At 45.7% G+C, this 25,622-nt stretch overlaps 1 protein-coding gene across 1 annotated transcript; it reads left to right on the forward strand.

The window, feature by feature from the left end:
- The first annotated feature begins 413 nt into the window (after positions 1-413).
- LOC118095701 (olfactory receptor 6C65-like) lies at positions 414-1,361 on the forward strand. Its single transcript, XM_035136933.3, has one exon. It carries the CDS (start codon positions 414-416, stop codon positions 1,359-1,361), a length of 948 nt encoding a protein of 315 aa, XP_034992824.3.
- The last annotated feature ends 24,261 nt before the right edge of the window (positions 1,362-25,622 follow it).

Here is a 25,622-nt window from a genome sequence, read left to right on the forward strand (position 1 = left end):
ATGATGAGAGCCTTATTATGGAGAGCCTTATTATTATTATTATTATTATTATTATTATGAGAGCCTTATTATGGAGCCTGAGGCAAAGGGCATGATGTCACCTCCCTTTCAGGTACAGAAACTGCCTATACTTAATCTTAGGGTCTTGGGTTCAAGCCCCACACTGGGAAAAAATATCCTTGCATTGCAGGTGTTTTGACTAGATGATCGGTGTGGTCCCTTTCAACTCTATGATTCTATAACTCCGACTCTGAGTCAATGTACAAAACAGGAGGCAGAACTATATGCTTCCCTGGTCTGATCCAGGCAGGCTTGGCTTAACTTCTTAATAATGATGATAATAATAATGATAATAATGCTACTTATCTATACTCCTCTTTTGCCAGCAGATAACTCATGAAAGTCAATACTTTATGGACAACCAAACAAAGATCAATGAGTTTCTACTGCTGGGATTCACGGAGAATGGCAAACTAGAGATATTTTTCTTTGTCCTTTTCTTAATCATGTACCTGATAGCTGTCACGGGAAACATGATCATTATTACCATCACTCTCATGGATTCCCACCTCAAGACACCCATGTATTTCTTCCTCCGGAATTATGCCATCTTGGAAATTGGATACACCACTGCTGCCGTCCCAAAGGCGTTGTTCAACCTTGCATCTGGCAGGAAAACAATCTCGTATGTTGGGTGTTTAAGCCAATCATTTTTCTATTTCTTCCTGGGCACCACAGATTTCTTCCTGCTGACTGTGATGTCCTTTGACCGATATGTGGCCATCTGCAACCCCCTAAGGTACACCACCATCATGAACAAGAAGTTCTGCACATTTTTGGTGCTGTTCTCATGGATTGGGTCACTTGCTGTGATTTTGGCGCAGAGTATGCTGTTCATTCAATTTCCCTTTTGCAACTCAAACATCATTGACCATTTCTTCTGCGACAGCAAACCATTACTCCGTCTTCTCTGTGGTGACACACATTTCCTAGAGCTCTCCAGCTTTATTCTTTCGGTGTTTACGCTACTGGGGACTTTAGCTATCACTGTTGTGTCTTATGTGAATATAATCTCAACTGTTCTCCACATCCCAACTGCTGCAGGGAGGCAGAAGGCCTTTTCCACCTGTGCTGCCCACATCACCGTTGTCACTGTCACCTATGGAAGCTGCATCACTATGTACATCATACCTGAGCGGGATGGTGGGCAAAACTTCAACAAGGTTGTGGCCGTTCTTAACAATGTGGTTTGTCCTCTTATGACCCCCTTTGTGTACAGCCTGAGGAACAGGCAGGTCCAAGATGCCTTGAAAAATGCTTTTGCCTGCAATCATGTATTTAATAAAATGCAGAGAAACTAATGCAGTTTGAAATGATGGAAGGAAGGGGAGTTATGAACTGGTTAAAATAGACCCACGAAGCCCAAATAAATAGATTTCTCCTGAAAACAAAAGCCTTTATTGGTTTGCAAAACCTTTGAATTATCACCAGATCCTCATTTCATAGTCTGAAGATCATTGAATCATAGTTTTAGGCAGTGCTATTGTGTTTCTATAAAAAAGAGGTGCCAGAACTCACCATGAACATCTCTCTGCTGTATCTATTTTTTCCACACAACCATTTTCTGAGGTATGTAAAGCTGATACACTTTGAATGGCTCAATTTCATCCAGTGAGCCTCAAGACTGAGCAAGGATTTGAGCCTTCATTCCCCAGACCCTACTACAAAAAAAGTCAAAGAAAAATTACAAGTACATACTTATGCATCTGATGGAAGAGGGAACCACACCAGTTTATTGTATAATAATCAACTTCCTGCTTTATTGGATCAACTGGCATGTTTCTAGGAGTCATATCAGAGCCCGGAACCAATGGAAGCACACAGTACGGGCCACTCTTTCCCTTCATTTCAGAACCATTGAACCAAAGCAGTCAGAAGTAAACACTCCTCAAAAATCTGTCCTGGTAAGGTGGAGCTGAGCATTTGCCAGAAGAGGAAGAGGAAGGTGGCAGTGAGCATAGCTGCCAAGTCTCCTGTTTTCCCCGGGAAATCCCCGTTTCCCCAGCTGTTCCTAGCTGAAAAAACAGATTTTTTTTATTTTTTCCCTGGTTTATTCTGGCGCGGCGGGCATTTTGGAACTGGGTGGTGCATGCTCAGAAGCAACTTTTGATGCTGCTCTGCCCAGTTCCAAAATGGCTGCAGTGCGACTTCTGGCATGGCGGCCATTTTGGAACTGGGCAAAGCAGCATCAAAAGTCACTTCTGAGCATGCTCCGCCCAGTTCCAAAATGGCAGCAGCGCTACTTCCGGTCTGCTATTTTCGGCCTGGTCCCTTATTTCTCTCACAGCAACTTGGCAGGTATGGGCAGTGAGGGCAGGGCTGCATGTGTGCAATGGCAGGGGAGCTGTATTGACCCTGATGGTGGGGCCACACAGCGCTGCCATCATCACATGCCCTCACTGTTGCAATCTGCCCCACTGGATGAACCACTCATGGCTCCTTTCAAGGAAACCGTGCATTGAATTTCCGTATTTCTGACCCTCATACATTGGATAATATATTCTGTGTCCTTTGCCTCATGTGTATGTGCCTGTATGCAGATCATGGATGACCAAGAAGATGCCCCCCAGAAGTTATTGGACTACAAATCCCATCAGCCTCAGGCTGTATAGCTATTGGTCAGGGACAGCAGTACCAACGCTCCAACTTCATGTGGAGGGCACCATTTGAGCTATCACTGATGTATATAGTCCACACCTGAACACTTTTGTGGACTCCCATGTTGGGTGTGGGGCTGTACTGATAGGTTCCTGCACTTTAGAATTGACCACCTCACCACTGTCTACATGCTGGTCTATGAGAAGGTGATCTGGTATTCATTCAGTTGTTTTCTGACTTCCTGGTATCAAGCAAGGTTACTAGAGGTCGTCATCATCATCATCATTATTTTTTTTAAAAAGTTTAATAAGTTTTTTCCTAGTAATCATTCCATAGAGAATTAATTACTCTAAAGTGAGAGGCAAGTTTTGATCCTTGGAGGCATCTCAACTTATATGGTTTAATTTTTAAGAAGTTAATAAGTAAACTGGACCTTGGGAACTAATCAGTTGTTGAAAAAAGGATTGAAGCTAATTATCTAGCAAAGTTTCTAGCAATGCTCTGTGAAAACACCTCTGAAATCTGGATTTTTAAAAGTCCTATGTAAAAGTGTAAGACCTGTAATTAAACATGCTGTATATTTGAAATCAACATGCTTTTGAAAAAAGTCATCTTTTCTGACAGAAATGCTGTCTTTAGAGCTGAGGTGAAACTACCCATGGCATTTCACAAACATTTTCAGCTCTGTCAAAATCACTCTTATGACAACTTTTACTGTGCACAAAAACTAAAAATAAAAATAAAAAATTGGAATTGAAATTTATAAAATTAAAACAAAAAATATTTATTTATTTTGTTTTGGCATATCATGTGTGCCTCTTGAATTTCAAGCAACAGAAAGCTCAGTTCTATGTATTTGGATACTGGTAATCACTTTTACTCCCAGTATGGCTGTTTTAAGAAAACTTAAGCATTTTGTGGTAATTGTGTTCTTATTCCTTTCACACATACCTATCACTGTATCTTTTTCAAGGAAGAAATATTTGCTGTGGAAGATTAAATAACCCTTTAAGTCCCACTAGAGGGCAGCAAATATTAGGAAATGTTACCTATGCAGTTTTTTTCAGCACAACAACCCTCTGAGGTAGATAAGGCAGGAAGCCTGTGCCCTATTTCATACATCCTGCCAGGGTGGTTAAAAAGTCCCTGGTTACACCCATACCATACATTTAATGCACTCTTATACCACTTCAAAAACCATGGCTTTCCCCAAAGTCTGGGAACTGCAGTTTACTAAGGGTGCTGGGAATTGCAGCTCTGCAAAGCTTTGACTAGCAACCCTCATGTGACCTCTGTTCACATAAAACGAGTCACTGTGTGCTATGCATACACATTTTTGCCAGCATCTTCACAACATTGTTGGCATCAGAATCCCCCATTCCCATTTAATCTTAGATTTACCCTTTCAGGGGGAATTCAAATAACACACACACACACACACATGCAATATCTGAACAACTCCTTTTGCAATACTAAGAGTTGTCTTCAAAGTTAGTCCTACTCAGAATAGACCCATTGAAATTAATATAGCTGCCAATTGAGGCCAATTAATTTCAGTGGTTAGAACTTAGTTGGCTACAGCCCTAAATTCACATCCAGAAGTTCCCATAGGAGGCTCCTATCAGGTATCCTGGTGAAAGAATAGTAAAAAATGGCTGATCTGTTGCTAGATTTGGTTGCTTGTTGCAATCTGCTTCATTGGGTCAATGGTAAACAAACCTGATGAGCCTTTCCTCTTCTAAAAGTTTTCTCATGAAATCTGCCAGTGATAGCTACTGTGTGAAAAATCAGCTTTGGACAGGGAAAAGGCACTGGGAGGATGTAAGATAACCACTCTGATGTCATACCCTCCAAATTTTGGAGATCTAATACCAGCATGTGTGTCTTCTGGGATGCACTCCAAGGTGAGTCATGTGACCCACACATCACTCTACCCTGAGAAAAGTGCTTTTTCAGGGTGAGACGGCAAGAGTTCGCAGCACGCAAAATGGCTGTTGTGATCTCGCACGGGAAAAAAAGGGATGTCCCATTTTTTTCTGGGACACACAACAGGTATGTGATGTTTCAAAGGTAAACCATTGAGTGCCTCAGCTTGTGCAGTCCTACCTTTGAACGAGAGAGAGAGAGAGAGAGAGAGAGAGAGAGAGAGAGAGAGAGAGAGAGAGAGAGAGAGAGAGAGAGAGAGAGAGAGAGAGATGGACCAGACTGGACTTTACTTTTGAATGCTTGGCCCAATTCTTCTTGTTACCCGGTGCAGTGGAGACCAAAGGCTTGAAGAGGATCTTAGGAAATGTAGCCCCAGGGAAGAGGGATTGATTTTTACAGTAAGTCACTCTGAGAACTGTAGCCCAGAGAGGGGGAAAGGAGTCAGCTAACAACTCTCCTTGCCCTTATCAGACTACAGTTCCCAGGATGCTTTTGGGGAAGCCATTGCTGCTTAAAGTGGTATGATGCAATTCTGGGCTGCATCAATAGGAGTATAGCGTCTAGATCTAGGGAAGTAATAGTACCAATGTATTCTGCTCTGGTCAGACCTCACCTGGAGTACTGTGTCCAGTTCTGGGCACCACAGTTCAAGAAGGATACTGACAAGCTGGAACGTGTCCAGAGGAGGGCAACCAAAATGGTCAAAGGCCTGGAAACGATGCCTTATGAGGAACGGCTTAGGGAGCTGGGTATGTTTAGCCTGGAGAAGAGAAGATTAAGGGGTGATATAATAGCCATGTTCAAATATATGAAAGGATGTCATATGGAGGAGGGAGAAGGATTGTTTTCTGTTGCTCCAGAGAAGCGGACACGGAGCAATTGATTAAAACTTCAAGAAAGAAGAATCCACCTAAACATTAGGAAGAACTTCCTGACAGTGAGAGCTGTTCGGCGGTGGAATTTGCTACCAAGGAGTGTGGTGGAGTCTCCTTCTTTGGAGGTCTTTAAGCAGAGGCTTGACAGCCATATGTCAAGAATGCTTTGATGGTGTTTCCTGCTTGGCAGGGGGTTGGACTGGATGGCCCTCGTGGTCTCTTCCAACTCTATGATTCTATGATTCTATGATTCTATGATACTGTTTGAAATGCACAGTGCAGATGGGGTCTAAGTTAGGATGAGTACATGAAATCAAACATCTTAAAGCTCCTGCACTCACTCGCATGCGCACGCGCACACACACATTATATATGTATAATTTTATATCAGGAAAAAACTGTTACTGCATTTACAGTAGGAGAAAAGTTAGCAAAATCCTTTTGAACATCTCCCTTGGCGGAAGTTTCAGACTGTAGAGCACTTTAATTAATTCGATAAGTTTTGTAGGCCATTGGGGGTATCCTGCAGAAAGGTGAAGAAAATTAATTTATAGGCATGGGGCTTAATCAGGCCACAAAGTTTTGGAGAGTTAGTAGCAAACTTTTTCTTCTCTTGGTACATTAGGGGAAGCTGATAATGAGAAACTGCTTTGGAAGGGGAAATCAATTAGCATTTGTTTGCACACTAATTGGAGAATGAGGCAGAAAAGTTTTGTTTTGTTTTGTTTTTAAATTGAAAAGCAACAGACTTAGATTGTCCATCAAGAGTCAAGTGGTAAAGTAGTAGACCAAACTAATACATTTTTGATAAAAAGAATATACCCCCGCAAAAAAAACACCCAATGAACTGAGGTTAAATAACAACATTCACATAGGAAAAAATCTCATTCTATTTATTTCATTGTAACTATTATTGCATTTTATATCCCACCTTTCCGCCAAGGAGCTCAGAGTTCTCCCCCTCCCCCTGTTATCCTCACAACAATCCTGCGAGGCGGGTTTGAGGAAAAGAGAGTGACTGATCCAAAGCATGGGTGTACCCAGCATGGGGCAGGGGGTGCAGCTGCCCCCCAGAAGGCCAAACCGTGGGCCCGACTAGGGAAGCAAATACCCTGCGCAGGCGCCCCGCTTGTTGACACGGGAGGGGGGGAGGAAACGCTGCTGGTGCGGCGGCTCCTCCTCTCAGCCCACCCTGCCTACATTTGCACCATTCCCCACCCACTAAAGCCTTCACGCCTCCCAATGGAAAGCCCTGCTGCCTCTCCTGCCTAAGAGTTCTGCTGAGCTGGCAAGCGAAGGAGACACGGCTCCCTGCATTGGTTGCAGCCGCTGCCGTGCTCTGCCTCCCGGTAGGCTGCACTGCGATCGTCGGTGCCGCGGGCTGGGAATCGCCCCCTTCCCCCCTCCGTACCCCCCCTACCCCGCCTGAGTTAGGAGTTGCTACTGAGACTCCTCCTGGGCCGGGAGAGGAAGTGCACCAACAGGAGCCAGTTCAGCCTCGGCGGGCAGAAGCCCACAAAGGAGGAGTGGGGGGCGGTGCCCGAAGGCGGTGGTCGTGGCTGCTGCAAGGAAGCTGCGTGGGGGCGTTTGCGCCGGATTGCCGGCGGCAGGAGTAGCCCAGCGGCAGTGACCCTTCCTCGCCGCCCCCCACCCCCGGCAATAGGAAAGGAGCTGCCTTGGGGGGGGCGGCACAGCTCTCCGCTCCCCCTGTGTGCATTGCCCTCTCCGGGCATTGGCTGCTGTTTCCTTCTTTGCAATGCGCGCCCCCCCCCAGCCGCTCTCCCTTCCTGCCCCTGCCGAGAGAGGGGCGTTGAGGGTGGGGGAGCTGCTGCCGCCGCCGTAGCATCACAGCTGGGGGGGGGCTTGCAAGCCTGCGCTGTGCCACCCCACCTTTCCCATCTTTTGCTCCCTTGCGATGGGGAGGCGGCGGTGGCAGCTTCTTCTTCTTCTTTGAGGGTCTCAGCTTGGGGGGGGTGTACCCAGTATCCTCCCAGGCTACGGGGGGATGGCCCCCCAGGACTAGCAGACCTCTGAGCTCCTTCCCCATCCCAGATATATAGGGTGGGAACTGGCAAGGCTTCGGGGGGGACCTGGAGGAGGGAAAGCGGGGCCCAAAGGGGTTTTTCAGGGGGGTGGCTAGCCGTAAATGGATGGGAGAGGTGTTTTCAGAGCAGGGCCGTCTTAAGCATACCTGGCGCCCTGGCACCCTGGTGTGACAGATCCCTCTGGCGCCCCCACTCCGCCCCGTTTCCCAGCGGCGGGCGCAGCTCACTGAGCGGCTGCCGCCTGGAGGGCCGGAGCCCTGCGCAACCCAGCCTGGCCGTAGGGCTGGCCCTGGGCCAGGGGGTGCTGCCCGCCCCCTGTTGCGATGCCCCTGCGCACGGCGGAGGCGGCCCCAGGCCCACGCGCCTCCGGAAAGCAGCCTGAAGCCGCTGAACAGCTGAGAGGCGCGCCTGGGGCGGCCTCCGCCGCGCCTCTCAGCGGGCGCAGCGGCGCCCCTGGTGGCCTGGCGCCCCGCGCCACCGGACCTGGGCCTAGAGACGGCCCTGCTTCAGAGCAGGGGAATTTTGTGTGAGAGAGTTTAGGGGGTTCATTTAGTGGCTGCAGCCGCCGCAGAGTCGTCGGGCCCACTGGCCCTGTAGCCCCGCCCACATTCCCACTTTGTGGCCCCTCCCCTCCTGTGCCTTGGCCCCGCCCCTGAACGACCATGGCTTGCCCCCCCTTAGTTTTGATCCTGGGTACGCCCCTGATCCAAAGTCATCCAGTGATTTGGTCTTCTGGGTTCTAGTCTGACCCTCTGAGACCATTAGCCAATGATAGCACTCACCATAATGACCGTATGCCATCTCCAGGACCAGAAGCATCATCCTTCTGAATACCAGACACAGGGAGACAACTGTGATAGAGGGTCAATGGGCTTCATAAATGAGTCTGGTTGGCCACTGTGAGGAAGAGGATGCTGGAACAGATGGACCTCTGGTTCTGATGCTGTAGAGCTCTTCTCGCATTCTTATGAATTCTCAAACATTACTAGAGAGAAGGATGCTTAAGTCTTACCCACTGAAGGGCCTATTTTTTTTTAAAAAAGAAAAACAATGGATAGCATACTTCTCTAGCAAATAGTTGAAATTTGGTTCTTCACAAATAGTGCAAGATACACATAATCCTCCTGAAGAAAGCTTAGATGAATTTTAACAGGGAGAAATGTAAAGTACTACACTTGGGGGTGGTGGTGAAAGGCACAAATACAGGATGGGTGGCACCTGGCTTGAGAGCAGTACATGTGAAAAGGATCTAGGAGACCACAAACTAGGTAGACCACAAACTTGACATGAGTCAACAGTGTGATGCAGCAGCCAAAAAAGCCACTGGAATTCTGGGCTGCATCAATAGGAGTATAGCATCTAGATCAAGGGAAGTAATAGTACCACTGTATTCTGCTCTGGTCATACCTCACCTGGAGCACTGTGTCTAGTTCTGGGCACCACAGTTCAAGAAGGATACTGACAAGCCGGAACGTGTCCAGAGGAGGGCAGCCAAAATGGTCAAAGGCCTGGAAACGATGCCTTATGAGGAACGGCTTAGGGAGCTGGGTATGTTTAGCATGGAGAAGAGAAGGTTAAGGGGAGATATGATAGCCATGTTCAAATATATAAAAGGCTGCCATATAGAGGAGGGAGAAAGTTGTTTTCTGCTGCTTCAGAGAAGCGGACACAGAGCAATGGATTCAAACTTCAAGAAAGAAGATTCCACCTAAACATTAGGAAGAACTTCCTGACAGTAAGAGCTGTTCGACAGTGGAATTTGCTACCAAGGAGTGTGGTGGAGTCTCCTTCTTTGGAGGTCTTTAAGCGGAGGCTTGACGGCCATATGTCAGGAATGCTTTGATGGTGTTTCCTGCTTGGCAGGGGGTTGGACTGGATGGCCCTTGTGGTCTCTTCCAACTCTATGATTCTATGATTCTTATGATGAATATTGCTGTTAGAAAAACGCCTTGGAGAGGGTAACATCAGTAACCATGCAATGGGAAAGAAGAATTAATGGACCATAATCTAATCTCAAAACTTCCCAAGCCACGTGAGCAACTGAATGGCTGCAATCCACAGTGGATATTTTCGCTTTGCACTGCTGGAGGCAGTACACCCCTGAATACCAGATGCTGGGAATCACAACTGGGGAGGCAGGGGTGCCAACTCACCCTCAGGATTGTGGGTGCCTGCCACCGCAATGCGGACATGCAATGGCACATGCACACACCTTCACGTTGTGTGTGTGCCTCTTCCTCCTCCTCTCCACAGCCAGCAAGGCACCCTTTTCCACAGGGAGGGGCTTGGACCCAGACGCAGAGAGACTCTGCTCCCCCCCCCCAAAGGCTGCCTCACTTGCTGGCTGTGGAGGGTGGCGCTGAACTCCTTTTCTCTCAGAGGCAGTACTGTTGCCACCTGCTGCCTTTTCTCGTTGACTTTGTGGGTGCCCGGCCCCCACAATTATATTATCGTGAGTGCCCAAGCACCCCCGGCTCCCTGGATTTGGCTCCTATGTTGGGGAGAGTGCTGTTGTACTCAGGTCCTGTTTTGGGGTTCCCCATGGGCACTTGTGTGGTCACTGTGAGTACAAGATGCTGGGCTAGATGGGCCATTGGCCTGATCCGGCAGGTCTCTTATTATGTTCCTCTTCATACATAGCATTAGTTCTCAGATTGGTGGGGGTGACAAAGCAAGGGCAGCTGAAATAGACTTTGTGTATGTGGAATATCTATAAACACAAACACAGAAACACAGAAGTAACTTCCATGAATTCTGATCATGGCCACTGTTTTGGGTGGCTTCAATGGGGTTTTAGACAAATCCATGGAGGATAAATTCTATCAATGGCTGCTGTGTCCGCAAGAGCTAAATTTCCAGAGGTAGTGTGCCTTCATCGTTACGTTCTTATGGGTCTCCTTGAGTCACCTCATTGGCCATTGAGGAATGTAGAATGCTGGAGCAGATGGATATTTGGGCTTGATCCATCAGAGCTCTTATGTACTTATAGAATCTGTCCAGGTTAGGGGAACTGTCCAGGTAAGGGCCTTCTCGGTAGTGGCACCCGCCCTGTGGAACACCCTCCCACCAGATGTCAAAAAGAAAAATATCTACTAGACTTTTAGAGGACATCTGAAGGCAGCCCTGTTTAGGGAAGCTTTTAATCTTTAAGAAATTAGTGTATTCTAATATTTCTGTTGGAAGCCGCCCAGAGTGGCTGGGGAAACCCAGCCAGATGGGCAGGGTATAAATAATACATCATCATCATCATCATCATCATCATCATCATCATTATTATTACTTTACATTGCCATTGACCCACTTGCTCTGTGCGCCCAGTGACAATGCTGTACACATGCAACAACTGATAGTGTACTGTAGAAGCAAAGGACTCACAAAAAGATTATTAGATAACAGAAGTGGAAAATATGGAAGTCGAGCCTGCATTGAGAAGCATCAAAGTTGAGCCTGCATTCGGCTAAACGACCTCCAAGATCCCTTCCAAGATTTCAGTGTCTTGTATTTTTCACTAATCCGTAAATGAAATTAGCTTCAGTCTTTGTTTGCTCTCTAAAACTATGAGCTCATCATCAACAACAACAACAGGTTCCTGCAATCTGCTCTACACGATACCATTTTGAGGATCTCGGGTTCATTTTCAGACCATGTGGCTGCCGTTCTGAAACAACCACCTGTGGTTCTACACCAGCTTCCACTTCATTTGAATGCTGAATGCCGGAACTATGGTAGCAGCTGAAACTGAGAAGTTTTGAAGCGTGGCCACCTGTGAATGTTCAGCAAAGTGGCAAACCCCCAACTAAACTTCTAGATGTCATCTGGCTTGTTCTGAGCATTGGGTGTAATGACTTAATTTAGAAAAAAAAATGCAAGGTAGCCCTCCTGATAGAGAATGCACTGGAAAGCTACACTGAATCCAGAGAGATTAGGGGTTTCAAAGAAAGACCTGCAGACATCTGGTCTAATTACAATGCACTCTATGTGGAGCTCCCCTTGAAGACTGTCTGGAAGCTGTAGCTGGTGCAGAATGCTTCTGTTGGGGCTCTTCAGAAGAATGGGACAATTTATCACAGGTCCTTCAAGCAGTACACTTCTATGTGCTACTGGGCCTGATTAAAAGTTTCAAGACTAGAGTTCAAAGCCCCAAATGGCTCAGGGCCCAAGTTCACAGTCATTGATGTACAAAGCCATTAACAAGTTGGGTCCAGGATAGCTTTAGGACCACCTAGAATCATAGAATCATAGAGTTGGAAGAGACCACAAGGGCCATCCAGTCCAACCCCCTGCCAAGCAGGAAACACCATCAAAGCATTCCTGACAGATGGCCGTCAAGCCTCCGCTAAAATACCTCCAAAGAAGGAGGCTCCACCACACTCCTTGGCAGCAAATTCCACTGCCGAACAGCTCTTACTGTCAGGAAGTTCTTCCTAATGTTTAGGTGGAATCTTCTTTCTTGTAGCTTTAATCCATTGCTCCGTGTCTGCTTCTCTGGAGCAGCAGAAAACAACCTTTCACCGTCTTCTGTATGACATCCTTTTATATATTTGAACATGGCTATCATATCACCCCCCCAACCTTCTCTTCTCCAGGCTAAACATACCCAGCTAACTAAGCCGTTCCTCATAAGGCATTGTTTCCAGGCCTTTGACCATTTTGGTTGCCCTCCTCTGGACACGTTCCGGCTTGTCTGTATCCTTTTTGAACTGTGGTGCCCAGAACTGGACACAGTACTACAGGTGAGGTCTGACCAGAGCGGAATACAGTGGTACTATTACTTCCCTTGGTCTAGATGCTATACTCCTATTGATGCAGCCCAGAAATGCATTGGCTTTTTTAGCTGCTGCATCACACTGTTGACTCATGTCAAGTTTGTGGTCTACCAAGACTCCTAGATCCTTTTCACATGTACTGCTCTCAAGCCAGGTGTCACCCATCCTGTATTTGTGCCTTTCATTTTTTGCCCTTCTGTTCCAGCCCAATCACTGAGATATGTTTAAGGAATACAGTTAACTGAATGTGGCATCCTTGAAAAATCGAGCATCTGGCATAGCTCGCCCAGCAATGTGGAATGTCTTCCTGATGGCAATCTTCCAGGCACCCTCATTTCATACTTCCAGATGTCTTCTGAAGACATCCATGTGTCTACAGCGATTTTAAGTTGCATGGATTCTATGTGAATGGCTGGTGCCATTCAATTCCCTCCATTGCTTTTATATTGTTCTTATTGTGTTATTTATTTATTGCAATTATTTCCTATCTTTTTGCCCAAGGAGCTCAAAGCAGCTTACATAATTCTCAACCTCTTCATTTAATTCTCACAATAACCCTGTGAGGTAGGTTAGGCTGAGAGGAAGTGGCTAGCCCAAGGTCACCCAGTGAATTTCATGGATGAGTGGGGATTTGAACCCTGCTCTCGCATGTCCTAGTCCAACTCTCTAACCACTGGGTTACTTCCGGGTTTGCCGCTCGCACATGCGCAGAAACACAAACCACCCCGCGTGTGTGCGCAGACACAGCACTTTGCCCTGTGTCGTTTTCAGCTAGCAGCCGGGGCTCCGGAACAGATTCTGGCCACAAAACAAGGTACGACTGTATTACACTGCTGCTGTTTAGGGCAGCTTAAAGGCCTGTATGTTTATCCAGCCCTTTAAGATGTGAACGTCTATTGCAATCTCAACAGCTGCAGTTAGGATATATTCTGAATATATTTTTAATTATGATATATCATATTGTTCTGCTGTTTGCCAGCCTGGACTCCCATGAGAGGAAAAGCAAGCTAAAATGAAATTTGTGCTAGTTCACAGTTAAAGGGGCTAAATTATGCAAAGTTTAGAAATTGTAAGAAGGGAGAGCAAAAAGAGGTTGTTTCGGCCGCAGCAATAAACATTAATAAAGCTATTATATGGTATAAATGAAGAACCACAGAAAATGTGTTCTTAAAAAAATATGCCCAATTTTTTGTTTGTTTTGCTTTTGTAATGTAATCTTGACTATGGCTATGTACATATTAACACCTTGAAATGCCTCGTGGTTGTTTTCCCTATTGCTTTTCAAGTAACTTTTTAATATTGTGTTTCACACCAGAAAAGGGGCAAGGTGGTATTCTGATTCCCATTACCTGATCTGCTTCCAATTCTCTGAAATTGTCATGTCCTGTGTCCTCCTGTCATGTCCTCCATGCCTGGAGGTGGTTGGAGGATGGATAGCGGCTAACAGATTGAGGTTGAATCCTGACAAGACAGAAGTACTGTTTTGGGGAAACAAGGGGCAGGCAGGTGTGGAGGACTCCCTGGTCCTGAATGGGGTAACTGTGCCTCTGAAGGACCAGGTGTGCAGCCTGGGAGTCATTTTGGACTCACAGCTGTCCATGGAGCTGCTGGTCAGTTCAGTGTCCAGGGAAGCTCTCCACCAGCTCCATCTGGTACGCCGGCTGAGACCCTACCTGCCTGCAGATTGTCTCACCTGAGTTGTGCATGCTCTAGTTATCTCCCACTTGGACTACTGCAACACACTCTATGTGGGGTTAACTTTGAAAGTGACCCATAAAAACTACAACTAAACCAGAATGCGCCAGCTAGACTGGTGACTGGGAGTGCCCACTGAGACCATATAACACCGGTCCTGAAAAACCTACATTGCCTCCCAGTACGTTTCCGAGCATCAGATGTCAAGGAAATAAACAACTATCTGACTTTTAGAAGACATCTGAAGGCAGCCCTGTTTTAGGGAACTTTTTAATCTTTGATGTTTTATCATATTTTTAATATTCTGTTGGAAGCCGCCCAGAGTGGCTGGGGAAACCCAGCCAGATGAGTGGGGTATAAATTTATTATTATTATTATTATTATTATTATTATTATTATTATTATTATTATTACAATGGCTGCCTGACACATCTCAGTTCTACCATGGCTTCTGTTTTCTAATCAGATGGAAGCTAGTTGGAGAGTAAGCCCATCAAACAGGGGTCTTTCTAAAGGAACTACATAATACTGATGAATTGTGGCGAATGTCGTGTGCACTTGGCTTCAAACACCAGTGGTTTGATATTTTATTATTAATCTGCACCTTCCCAGATACATGCAACCTCTAGCACAGTTAACCTGTGCACAAAATGGAGTCTCTGCATCCATCCTCTAGCATAGTCACCCTACTAACAAAATGGAGACTCCCAGAAATTGCAGCAAAACAACTTTACCACCATTACCCTATGGTACAATTTGTTTTCCTGGACCAATGCCTCTCTGTGTGTATTCCCCCCCCCCTACCCCACCACCCCACTTTCAAGCTCATTTGCAAGGATATACTAAAAATGGCCCTCAGTCTCTCGGTCCCTGCTTTCAAGTGCAGTCACGATCGGCAGATGTTTTCGGAGCAAAGGAAACCAAACTGAATCATGTGCATCTAGGCCTGCATCTGTGGTCGCTTCCTGTCTGAAGCTCTGTAGAGGGCTGACACCCCAGGCTAGAGAGAGAAATGATTAACAGAATTAAATGTCTTGAGAAAGACATTAAAAAAATAAATGAGTGGCAATCCTTCTAGACGTGAGAAGAACAAATAATTGAAATACATTCACAGGTCACTTCTCCTAATTTTTATTTATTTTAAAAAGGAATCCCATCCTTCCTGGGAAACTGGCCTCATGAAGCAGCTTTCACATCTCTAAAACACATGAAAATACCTTTATAAAATGCAGAAGAAGAAGAAGAAGAAGAAGAAGAAGAAGAAGAAGAAGAAGAAGAAGAAGAAGAAGAAGAAGAAGAAGAAGAAGAAGAAGTCACAATTACAAATTTTGCAATGTGTAGCTGCTTGGGTGGGGAAATTGGATCTGATTTTTAAAATCTGAATTCCCCAATTGGGGTAGTGGTTTGAGTGTTGAACTAGGCCAGGCATAGGCAAACTCGGCCCTCCAGATGTTTTGAGACTACAATTCCCATCACCCTTGACCTCTGGTCCTGTTAGCTAGGAATGGTGGGAGTTGTAGTCCCAAAACATCTGGAGGGCCAAGTTTGCCTATGCCTGAACTAGGCCCTAAGAGACCACCAGGGTTCAGATATCGACTCGGCCATGAAGCTCAATGGGTGGCCCTGCCTCTTGGCCTATCCCACCTCACAGGGTTGAGTTGGGAATTAAATGAGGGGCAGGAGAACTGTGTAAGCTCCATGCAATAAGTAAACAAACTTGTAACTCTCCCATGTCAACATCTATATTGTATTATGATTGAAGAGAAGACCCTGGCACCATGTGGCTGCTCATAGTTCCAACAGCTCAGGGATTCAAAATGGTTTGCCTTCTATTTGGGAAATAAAGTTTTCCACAGAGGTCCTACATACAGAAATAGCTTTGTGGGGCAGGTTGAGCACTGGGAAGCATTTCCAAGTTGTAGAGATGCCAAGGGAGGCAAAGCTCCTAGAAACAAGGTGCTAGGAGAAAAGGTGTTCAGTAGGATTGGTAGGAACAAACAGAAATCTGGAAGAGAAGGAACACAGAATCCGTGACTTTGAGACACAGTGGCTATGCCTTCACTGGGAATCACAAGTGGGCAGAGGGTTGCGTGTCGAGGTTGCCAGACACTCCCCCCCCCCTAAATAACTCACACCACACACAGAATTTTAGTTTGGGTTTTGGCATTAATTTGGCCACAACTTTATTTAAACACAATTAAATGTGAGTGTTGGCTTAGGCATTGGTTAATCCATCTGTCCCCTGCCTGGGACAGATCAGCTCCGACTTCCCTAGCCGTATAGGGAAGTCAAGTAAACACCCCATGGGAGAGGAGGTAGCTGTGTCCAGGCCTTCTCCCCTCGACCAGAAATGCTCCCCAAGGCTCGTGCTCTGTAATGGCCCCAGCCCCGCCTGTTGCGGGGGTGTATTGGCTAGAGCCCCGGAGCCCCAGGATTCCTTTAAAGGAATACTTCTATGTGGAGCAGCATTTTAATGAGGGGTAGTCACCTCCATGCCAAACCCCTCCACCAACCAGAATTATTAACCAATCCCTAACCGCCAACCTTCCAAGTTGTGACAATTTGCTAAGCAGGAGGCAAAAACCAATGGCAACAGCCAATCAACCAAATGGCAAAATTCCTACTGGGCCCTTGCAAAGCAAGCGACCCCATGAAAGGCAAAGCAATGTCAGGCTAAACCATTAGAAAAAGGTGGTGGGCGGGAGGGAGATCCGAAGCACTTTGCAAAAGTGTAACTAACTGCTGGACGCTGAGGTTTTAAGGGTCACTTCCTGTCAATCAAAATTCGCTACATGCTTTTTACCCCAGCAACCCAGAAGGATCCTATCACACACACTCCCTCTCATCCAACACCCCCCCCCCCAACCCAGGAGATGTCTTTTAACCCTTCCGCAACCCACACTCTCCCTGATTGGAGAACGTGCTTTGTTGCACTCAGGTCCTGCTTCCAGGCTTCTCATGGACATCTGGTTGACCTATACACATCTGGAGGGCTCTGCCATGAGGCAGTTGCTTCAGACAGAAGAACAAAGTGGCAGCCCCATCGGCATCCTGGGCATATCTTGTGGGTCAATTTCAGTGAGATCTCACCCAAAATTAGTGCTGATGCAGGTATTACTTCACCTCTGGCAGCAGGGGTGGGTGGGTGAAGAAACAGTGCTGGTGGCAGCAAGTATGGTTGCTGTGAATCACCAGTGTAGCACTTGAGTCCTTCTTTGGGGCATCTCATAGGCATCCGGTTAGCCACTTATGACTTTTTGAAATGCCATTGAATTAATTATTTGGAGAATTGTTAACTTAAGTTTCTAGTTTGTTTTATTAAGCACATAGGAAGAGCCTGCAGGATCAGGCCAAATGACCATTCAGGTCCTGCATCCTGTTCTTAGATTGGCCAACTGAATGCCTGTGGCAAGTAGGACCCCACAAGAGCACTCGCCCCTCCTGCACTTTCCAGCTACTGGCATTCAGAAACGTTACTGCCTCTGACCATGGAGGCAGAGCTTAACCATCACGGCTAGTAGTTTTTGATTGTGTTAGCCTCCATGGATTTAACAAATACCCCTTCAAAGCATCCAAGTTCTAAGCCTTCAAGGAAGAACCAGCATGGAACAATGCCCTCCCAGTGAGAGAGGGAGGACAGGACCCATGCTGGGGCCAGAACTTAAGTGGTATCAAAAATGAGACATGGCTGGAAAGTGGAAATGTAGTTGGATGGTTTTGTGGAACAGCTAGGAAATTGGGGAGGCAGCAGGGGACGAAGAAGGGAGAGTGGTGGACAGGTGGTGAAAGAGCTGGAGTGGGGTGAGGAGTTATAATTGATGTTATTTTTTGACTGATCAAGATGGCCCGAAACTGGAACGACCTATGGAACTGGCTGATTCATCTGGGAGACCCTGAGTCCAGGGGAGGGGGGGGGCTGAATTAGATTTAAGTGTTTAAATGTTTTTATGATAAAAGAAATAATATTTGAATGTATGGAAAAATTTTGGGTATAAATTTGAGGCTAAGGTGAGAAATAGAGGATAGATGGATGGGAAAATAAATTTAGATTTGGATTAAGATAAATTATGGGTGGAAGATAGTAGATATATTGATGAATAGAAATAATTGTGAGATAATGAAAAAATGTGTTAGAATGATTTAGGATAATATACGAGAAATGCTTAATTTGGAGTTAAAAATGGACCCAGTGCGAGGGGAATCGAGGAAGTCTACAAGGTTAATCAAAATGTTAGATTTGATATGTTTTTTTTCTTTTTTATGTCTTCATTCCTGTGTCTTTTTGTGTGTGAATTTTTTGTAATATGGAATGTTAGAAAATCAATAAATATTATTGGGGGGGGGGAACAAACCAAAGCATCCAAGTTCTACATTGGCTCTCAGTATGTTTCCAAGCACAATTCAAAGTGTTGGTGCTGACCTTTAAAGCCCTAAACGGCCTCTGCCCAGCATCTCCACCCCCATCGTTCTGACCAGACACTGAGGTCCAGCTCCAAGGGCCTTCTGGTGGTTCCCTCCCTGTGAGAAGTGAGGTTACAGGGAACCAGGCAGAGGGTCTTCTCAGTAGTGGCACCCACCCTGTGGAACACCCTCCCATCAGATGTCAAGGAAAGAAACAACTCTCCGACTTTTAGAAAACAACTGAAGGCAGCCCTGTTTAGGGAAGTTTTAAATGTTTGATGTTTTATCTTGTTTTTAATAATCTGTTGGGAGAAGCCCAGAGTGGCTGGAGAAACCCAGCCAGATGGGTGGGGTATAAATAATTATTTTTTATTACTACTACTACTATCACTGCCTCCTGTAGAAACAAGTTCCATAGTTTAACTGTGAAAAAAATACTTTCTTTTATTTGTCCTTAATCTTACAACATTCAGCTAAAATTTCCAGAGTGGTTTAACAACTAATCCTTCTGCCCTGGGAACTCTGGGAATTGTTGTGTTTCAAGGATATTTGGTTGGAAGCCGCCCAGAGTGGCTGGGGAAACCCAGCCAGATGGGTGGGGTATAATTATTATTATTATTATTATTATTATTATTATTATTATTATTATTGCAGTATTATTATTATTCAAGGAGAATATGGGTCTCCAAAGAACTCACTGTACCCTTAATAAATGACAATTGCCATGATTCTCTGAGGAAGCCATGGCCATTTATCATGGAATTATGCTACTTTAATGGATATTGCAGTTGGGGCCTAAAACCAAACACTAGGTTTATTTTCCCAATGTATCATTCTATTGCCTATTTCTTTTTTTAAAGGGTGGGGCTCGAGAACACAACTTGTACAGCTGAGGTTCTCGCAAACTTCTTTCGAAGCTTAAACCTCATCTTTCGTTACAGTGACAGAAAGCATCGCTAAAAAACACACATGTACAAAAGAAATACCCTGATTAGCACGTTTGTGGTTGGTGGCCGTTGGCTCAGGTTATCACCTCTGAAATATTTTTGTCTAGATATTTCTCAGAATCCTGACATCTGGGTATTTCAGTAGTGGCTCCTGGATGTCATTTGAAAGCTCCATCAACAACAAACTGGTTGAGATAATAAAGTTATGAGAAAGCAGAAATACGAATTACCGTTATTCAGGGACTGAGGAGGAGGAGATAGTTTTGGTTTCTTGGTGAAATATGCCTAGTTCAGAAATGTGGTAGGTCTAATTTTGGACAGTTTTAACAGGTCCCAACCCCCCTTAATCAGACACCTGTTTCTTTTGGGGAAATATGTGTAGTTGTATTAATTTATTACCGTGACACAATAAAGTTGATCATCATAGTCTAATGATAAATTACATACAGTAGTAACTGAAAATATTATCTTGTTAGCATCCATCTGTTTTGAGAGACAATGGAGTGAGCCTCTGAGGGTGAAGTCAAACCACTATATTAGCAGCATCAAAGTGACTTTCCTGGGGCAGAAGCTTGGACAGTGTGTATGGAGGTTCTGGGCTGCCCAGAAAACAAGACCCCCCCCCTCACTCAGCCTGGCTGATGTGGTCCAAAGGAAAGTAGAGAAATACATTTGGCACCAGCTTGGCTTCAGGAGTTTCCAGAAGGAGGCGTACAAGGGCACCATCCAACCATCTAGGGCAGGCATGGCCAAACTTGGCCATCCAGCTGTTTGGGGACTACAGTTCCCATCATCCATGACCACTGGTCCTGATAGCTAGGGATGATGGGAGTTGTGGTTCCAAAACAGCTGGAGGGCCAAGTTTGGCCATGCCTGATCTAGGGACTCCACACTGGAATTGTGTAGGGTTTACTCCTTAGGTAAGGTTGCCATATTTCAAACACTGTTGAGCTTTCTCTGAGAAATCACATTAAAAAATGATGTTTTAAGCTATTTTTTAATGGAAAATCAGCAAAAACTACACTGTCGACATGAGTTGCCCCATGTCCGGATTTCCCAGGACATTTTGCTGATGATACCAACCACAGTATTCCGGATACATCTGGGAAATTCCAGACATATGACAACTCTGCCTTGGGTTTTTCTTCTCCCAAATGATATCCCACAAAGCAACAGAGGTGTCAGCCATGTTAGTGTGCAAAAAACCCACTACAGTTTGGTGATAGGAGACATTCTACATCTAAGTGAGCTCTGATCCAAACAAAGTTTTTACCATAAATTGTGGGTTAGGTTGCATTCATACAGCAGTTTATTCAAACTCATGGATGCTTCCCTGTGGAGATTATGTTTTTGCTGATAAAGAGTTAACTCCAACTTTGAACTATGTGATTTACTGACTGGCATGCTCTGTGACAGTTGGGATGGGTAGCTATGGGATGCTGGTTTGTGGGGCTTTTAGATGCCCAATTAGTCTACTAATTGGGCTAAAGAGACAGAACATTCCATGTCCATCATCTAGATTTGTAGCTGATGATGAGAAGGAGGATTATGCCAAGGGATGGTGAATCCATGTCCTTCCAGATGTTGCTGGACTTCAGCTCTCATCATGATAGTCTGGGACTGATGGGTCTAGAGGGGTTGGGAGCTGGGGGGACTGTCATACAGCGGTTCCGCTCCTTCCTCCTGGGCCATGTTCAGAAAGTGGTGGTGGGGGATGAGTGTTCAGACCCCTGGGCTCTCACTTGTGGGGTGCCTCAGGGCTCTGTCCTCTCCCCCATGCTTTTTAACATCTACATGCAGCCGCTGGGAGAGATCATCAGAGGGTTTGGGCTGGGTGTTCATCAGTATGCAGATGACACCCAACTCTATCTCTCTTTTAAATCAAAACCAGTGAAGGCGGTGAAGGTCCTGTGTGAGTGCCTGGAGGCGGTTGGAGGATGGATGGCGGCTAACAGATTGAGGTTGAATCCTGACAAGACAGAAGTACTGTTCATGGGGGACAGGAGGTGGGCAGGTGTGGAGGATTCCCTGGTCCTGAATGGGGTAACTGTGCCCCTGAAGGACCAGGTGCACAGCCTGGGAGTCATTCTGGACTCACAGCTGTCCATGGAGGCGCAGGTCAATTCTGTGTCCAGGGCAGCTGTTTATCAGCTCCATCTGGTACGCAGGCTGAGACCCTACCTGCCTGCAGACTGTATCGCCGGAGTGGTACATGCTCTGGTTATCTCCCACTTGGACTGTGCAATGCGCTCTACGTGGGGCTACCTTTGAAGGTGACCTGGAAACTACAACTAATCCAGAATGCGGCAGCTAGACTGGTGACTGGGAGCGGCCGCCAAGACCACATAACACCGGTCTTGAAAGATCTACATTGGCTCCCAGTATGTTTCTGACTGCTCAAAGTGTTAGTGCTGACCTTTAAAGCCCTAAACGGCCTCGGTCCAGTATACCTGAAGGAGCGTCTCCACCCCCATTGTTCTGCCCGGACACTGAGGTCCAGTACCGAAGGCCTTCTGGCGGTTCCCTCATTGCGAGAAGTCAAGTTGCAGGGAACCAGGCAGAGGGCCTTCTCGGTGGTGGCGCCTGCCCTGTGGAACGCCCTCCCATCAGATGTCAAAAAGAAAAACAGCTACCAGAGTTTTAGAAGACATCTGAAGGCAGCCCTGTTTGGGGAGGCTTTTTATGTTTAATAGATTATGGAAGTTGGAATCCAATACTGGGAGGTCTAGATGTTTCTCATCCCTTCATGGCTTTCCAATTTCACAGACATAATCTAATTATCAAAGGAAGGGCTTCGGGTAGGGATAACCATGAGATGTAAATGCTTGTCACAATTTATGATGGTCATTTTTTAATAATAAAATAATCCTCAATTATTTGATAAGGAAACATATTTTGTTCTCCAAAGCAAAGGTATCAGACTGTGCTATTTTGCCACTAGGAAAGAGCAGGTGAGAGTTTCAGATGTATTGGGAAGTACCAAGACTTTTAGGTTTTGAGTTTCATTCTAAGTGCAGAAATATGAAACTGAGAAGCAGAACTAATGATGGATGTTTGAAACAGTTGTAGCTGTGCCAGGTGTGAGAAGGGCAGAGAGAGAATGTTAGGTATAGGATGGGGACATTTCATGGTCCTCATTCTTTAATAATTAGAGCATAATGTTTAACTCATTTATCCTCCCAGTGTCATGGCTTCATCCACTTAACAAACACAGGAATCTCTCTCTTAATGTATACCGGTATATATAGACATTATGTATGGAGTATGTAGGCAAGAGAGGGAAGCAGAATTCAATAAATGCACACAACTGATAAATCACCTCTTCAGTGTACACAAATCTTTGCAATCCTATAACTTGTTTTTCCTAACTTCAGCTCTACAGAATCCTATTCCAATTTTCACTGCGGGTGAACTACCGTAATTTTGACAGATCGTTGGCCCAGTGTCACTGTTCAAATCTCACTTTAATCCAAGGTATCTCTGAAATCTTTCATTCTTCATCTCACGCTACCTCTTCATTCCTCATCTCTTTGCGGGGTCTGGCGGAGTCCCCCAAAACCGCAGGCAGCCCCCGAGCGGAATAACAACACCAGACAACGTTCTATGGGATTAAAATTGACCACAACTTTATTAAGATTCAGATGTAGGGAGACCTTGGCTCAGGCATTGGGCATTTATGCTTCCCAGCCCCCAGCCAGGGATCTGGATAATTTCAGGGTCATCCAGCTTATGTGGGGGTTGGGCTAGCTCTGGAGAACATATGTTCAAGCAGATAGCCCGGCCCCCCTTTTCGCCGCTGCTGGAGGGGGAGCGCAATGACGACCTCTGGGCATATGGTCAATGCCTCCCCCTTAGACCCCTTTAACAGGAACCCTGGTATCGCTGCCACAATGGGGGCGGGGGGTCACCTCTCCCACGCCCCCCATTTTGGTAAATGACTAAAGGATTCTGCCCAAAGCCTGCAACCGCCAAAGTTGTGACGAATTGCTATGGGAAAGGCGAAACCTGCCAATGCAGGGAAATTCCTTTCCGGCCCTTCAACAGCGGCCTTGTTATAGCAGCGCCTGCGTGAGTGTTCGCCTGGAGAAGAAAAAGGTTAACCTGTAATGTAAGCATTAATTTTGGGAGTAGAGGGTGGGAAAGTTCTGGAGCTGTCAGCTGCTTCCCAGGTATGTTTATCCTTCTGCTGTGTGCACTGTATGATTACCTACTCCTACCTGGCCAACCCCCCTGGCAACACCTCCCCCAGCTGGATTGGACGGCTGGCTGTGTGGGCGGAGACCACAGGTATCCAGCCCGGGAAGGTGGTGCCAGCCTCCGAGCTGCCGAGGGCTGTCCTAGGGATTCCAGGGGGCTGTGCACGACCGCACAAAATGTGCACCCCTTTTATATGGGGAACGGTCATTGTGTGCTGAGATTAACCCAGGAAGTATTTCATTAACCATAGATAACTCTTACATCTGAACCAATAAACTATCATTGCAAGATTCGGAATAAGGTAAGATCTAAAACTATGGCTTAGAATTGGTTTAAATCTTGGTTTGCCCTGATCCTCGTAAACCTAGTCTCTTGGTTCATATGTAACTGGAGACTATGGTTAATGGAAGACTTCCAGGATTAATCCAGCACCCTAAGAATATGGAGAGAAAGGGCATAAAGCTTGCACATATTTCAGTTCAATAAAATGAGTTATATATGTCTGAACTGGATCATTAAGTGTGATAAAGACACCACAGAATACATGAAGGGCAGCTCATTAATAAAAGCGTTTGTATGTTTAAAATACAATGGATATACACATGTACCCAGACAACAGTGAGAATGGAGGCAAATATTTCGTCCAATCATCAACATTATTTTATTTCATTGCATATTAATCCCACCACAAACCTGGTAATTTGAGGGACAGCCTTCTCTTCTACAGAACACCCAAGTGAATGTGTTATTCTTAGGCTGCCACCAAGTCTGGTAGGACTTACAAACACTGTTCTTTGGGGGTTCCAGACTTACTTGTTATGTGGTAAAAGATGCTAATAATTTATGAGGTACAAAGGTCTTCCTTCCTAATGCTTTTTGTAAGGCATCTTTGACTTCATTGTTCCTGAAAGGGTTCAGCACTGGGACAACTATCATGTTCAGTACGGACATGGCTTTCACCACCTTGAATGAAGCTCCTGTGACAGTAGGTCTTAAGTAGATGAAAAGGACTGCTCCATACAAGATGCTGACCACAATCAGATAGGAGGCACAGGTGAAGGCCCATTGTCAATGATGTTAGAGCTGCAGAAGGAAATCAACATCACCACCACCACAATAATTGTTGATGTGCCTCTATAACAAATTCTGTGTCCACAATACCTACTCCCCCCCCCCAAAAGCTGTACATGGGTGTTGATTTTCTTTTCTTTTCTTAGGTAAAGAACCAAGGGCAGAGGTAAAACCATGTTTCCTTCAACAGTGCCCACCTTTCAAGGAGATCTGTCCAACTTTCCCTGTAAAAGATATTTCATCCGTGGTCTAATTGCACTTCTGATTCATACATGAAAGGGATATTTCATCTACACTATGCAAAGCCCTTCTTACAAATGATGCAACAGTAATGAGTAGTTATTTTACCTTCTCCAAAAGTTCTGGGGTTATATCTCTAGGGATGTGCCCCTTTGTGATTTCCCATCAGAAGCACCCAAAGCTGATGGTCGGATCACGTGGTGTTGAGTCAGCCAGGCCCATGTGTGTTGATGTTTTGTAAATAATTGAATGCTTTATTTGTTGTCCATCACATATTCTAAAAGTTTACATTTTCCCATGTATTTTTTTCTGGAATTTCCTTTAGAGTAATGTGCTGTGGGTTAAACCACAGAGCCTAGGGCTTGCCAATCAGAAGGTTGGCGGTTCGAATCCCATTGCTTGGTCCCAGCTCCTTCCAACCTAGCAGTTCAAAAGCACGTCAAAATAGGTACCGCTACACCGGGAAGGAAAACGGCATTTCCGTGTGCTGCTCTGGTTCACCAGAAGCGGCTTTGTCATGTTGGCCACATGACCTGGAAGCTGTATGCTAGCTCCCTCGGCCAATAATGCAAGATGAGCGCCGCAACCCCAGAGTCGGTCACGACTGGACCTAATGGTCAGGGGTCCCTTTAACTTTACCGTAAGCAAGAATTTACCTATGCAATATTTTACACAGGTTTCATGGCTGTCATTCAATGGTTGGCTACAGTAGCCCAGCGGTGTGGATCATTTTTTTAACTTGTGTCTCATTTCCTGCATGGCAGTGATGCACTTAGAGCTTAGAAACTGCAAAGGTCTTAC

This window comes from Zootoca vivipara, chromosome 12 (genome assembly GCF_965207765.1).
Source record: "Zootoca vivipara chromosome 12, rZooViv2.hap1.1, whole genome shotgun sequence".
In the NCBI taxonomy this organism is placed as follows: domain Eukaryota; kingdom Metazoa; phylum Chordata; class Lepidosauria; order Squamata; family Lacertidae; genus Zootoca; species Zootoca vivipara.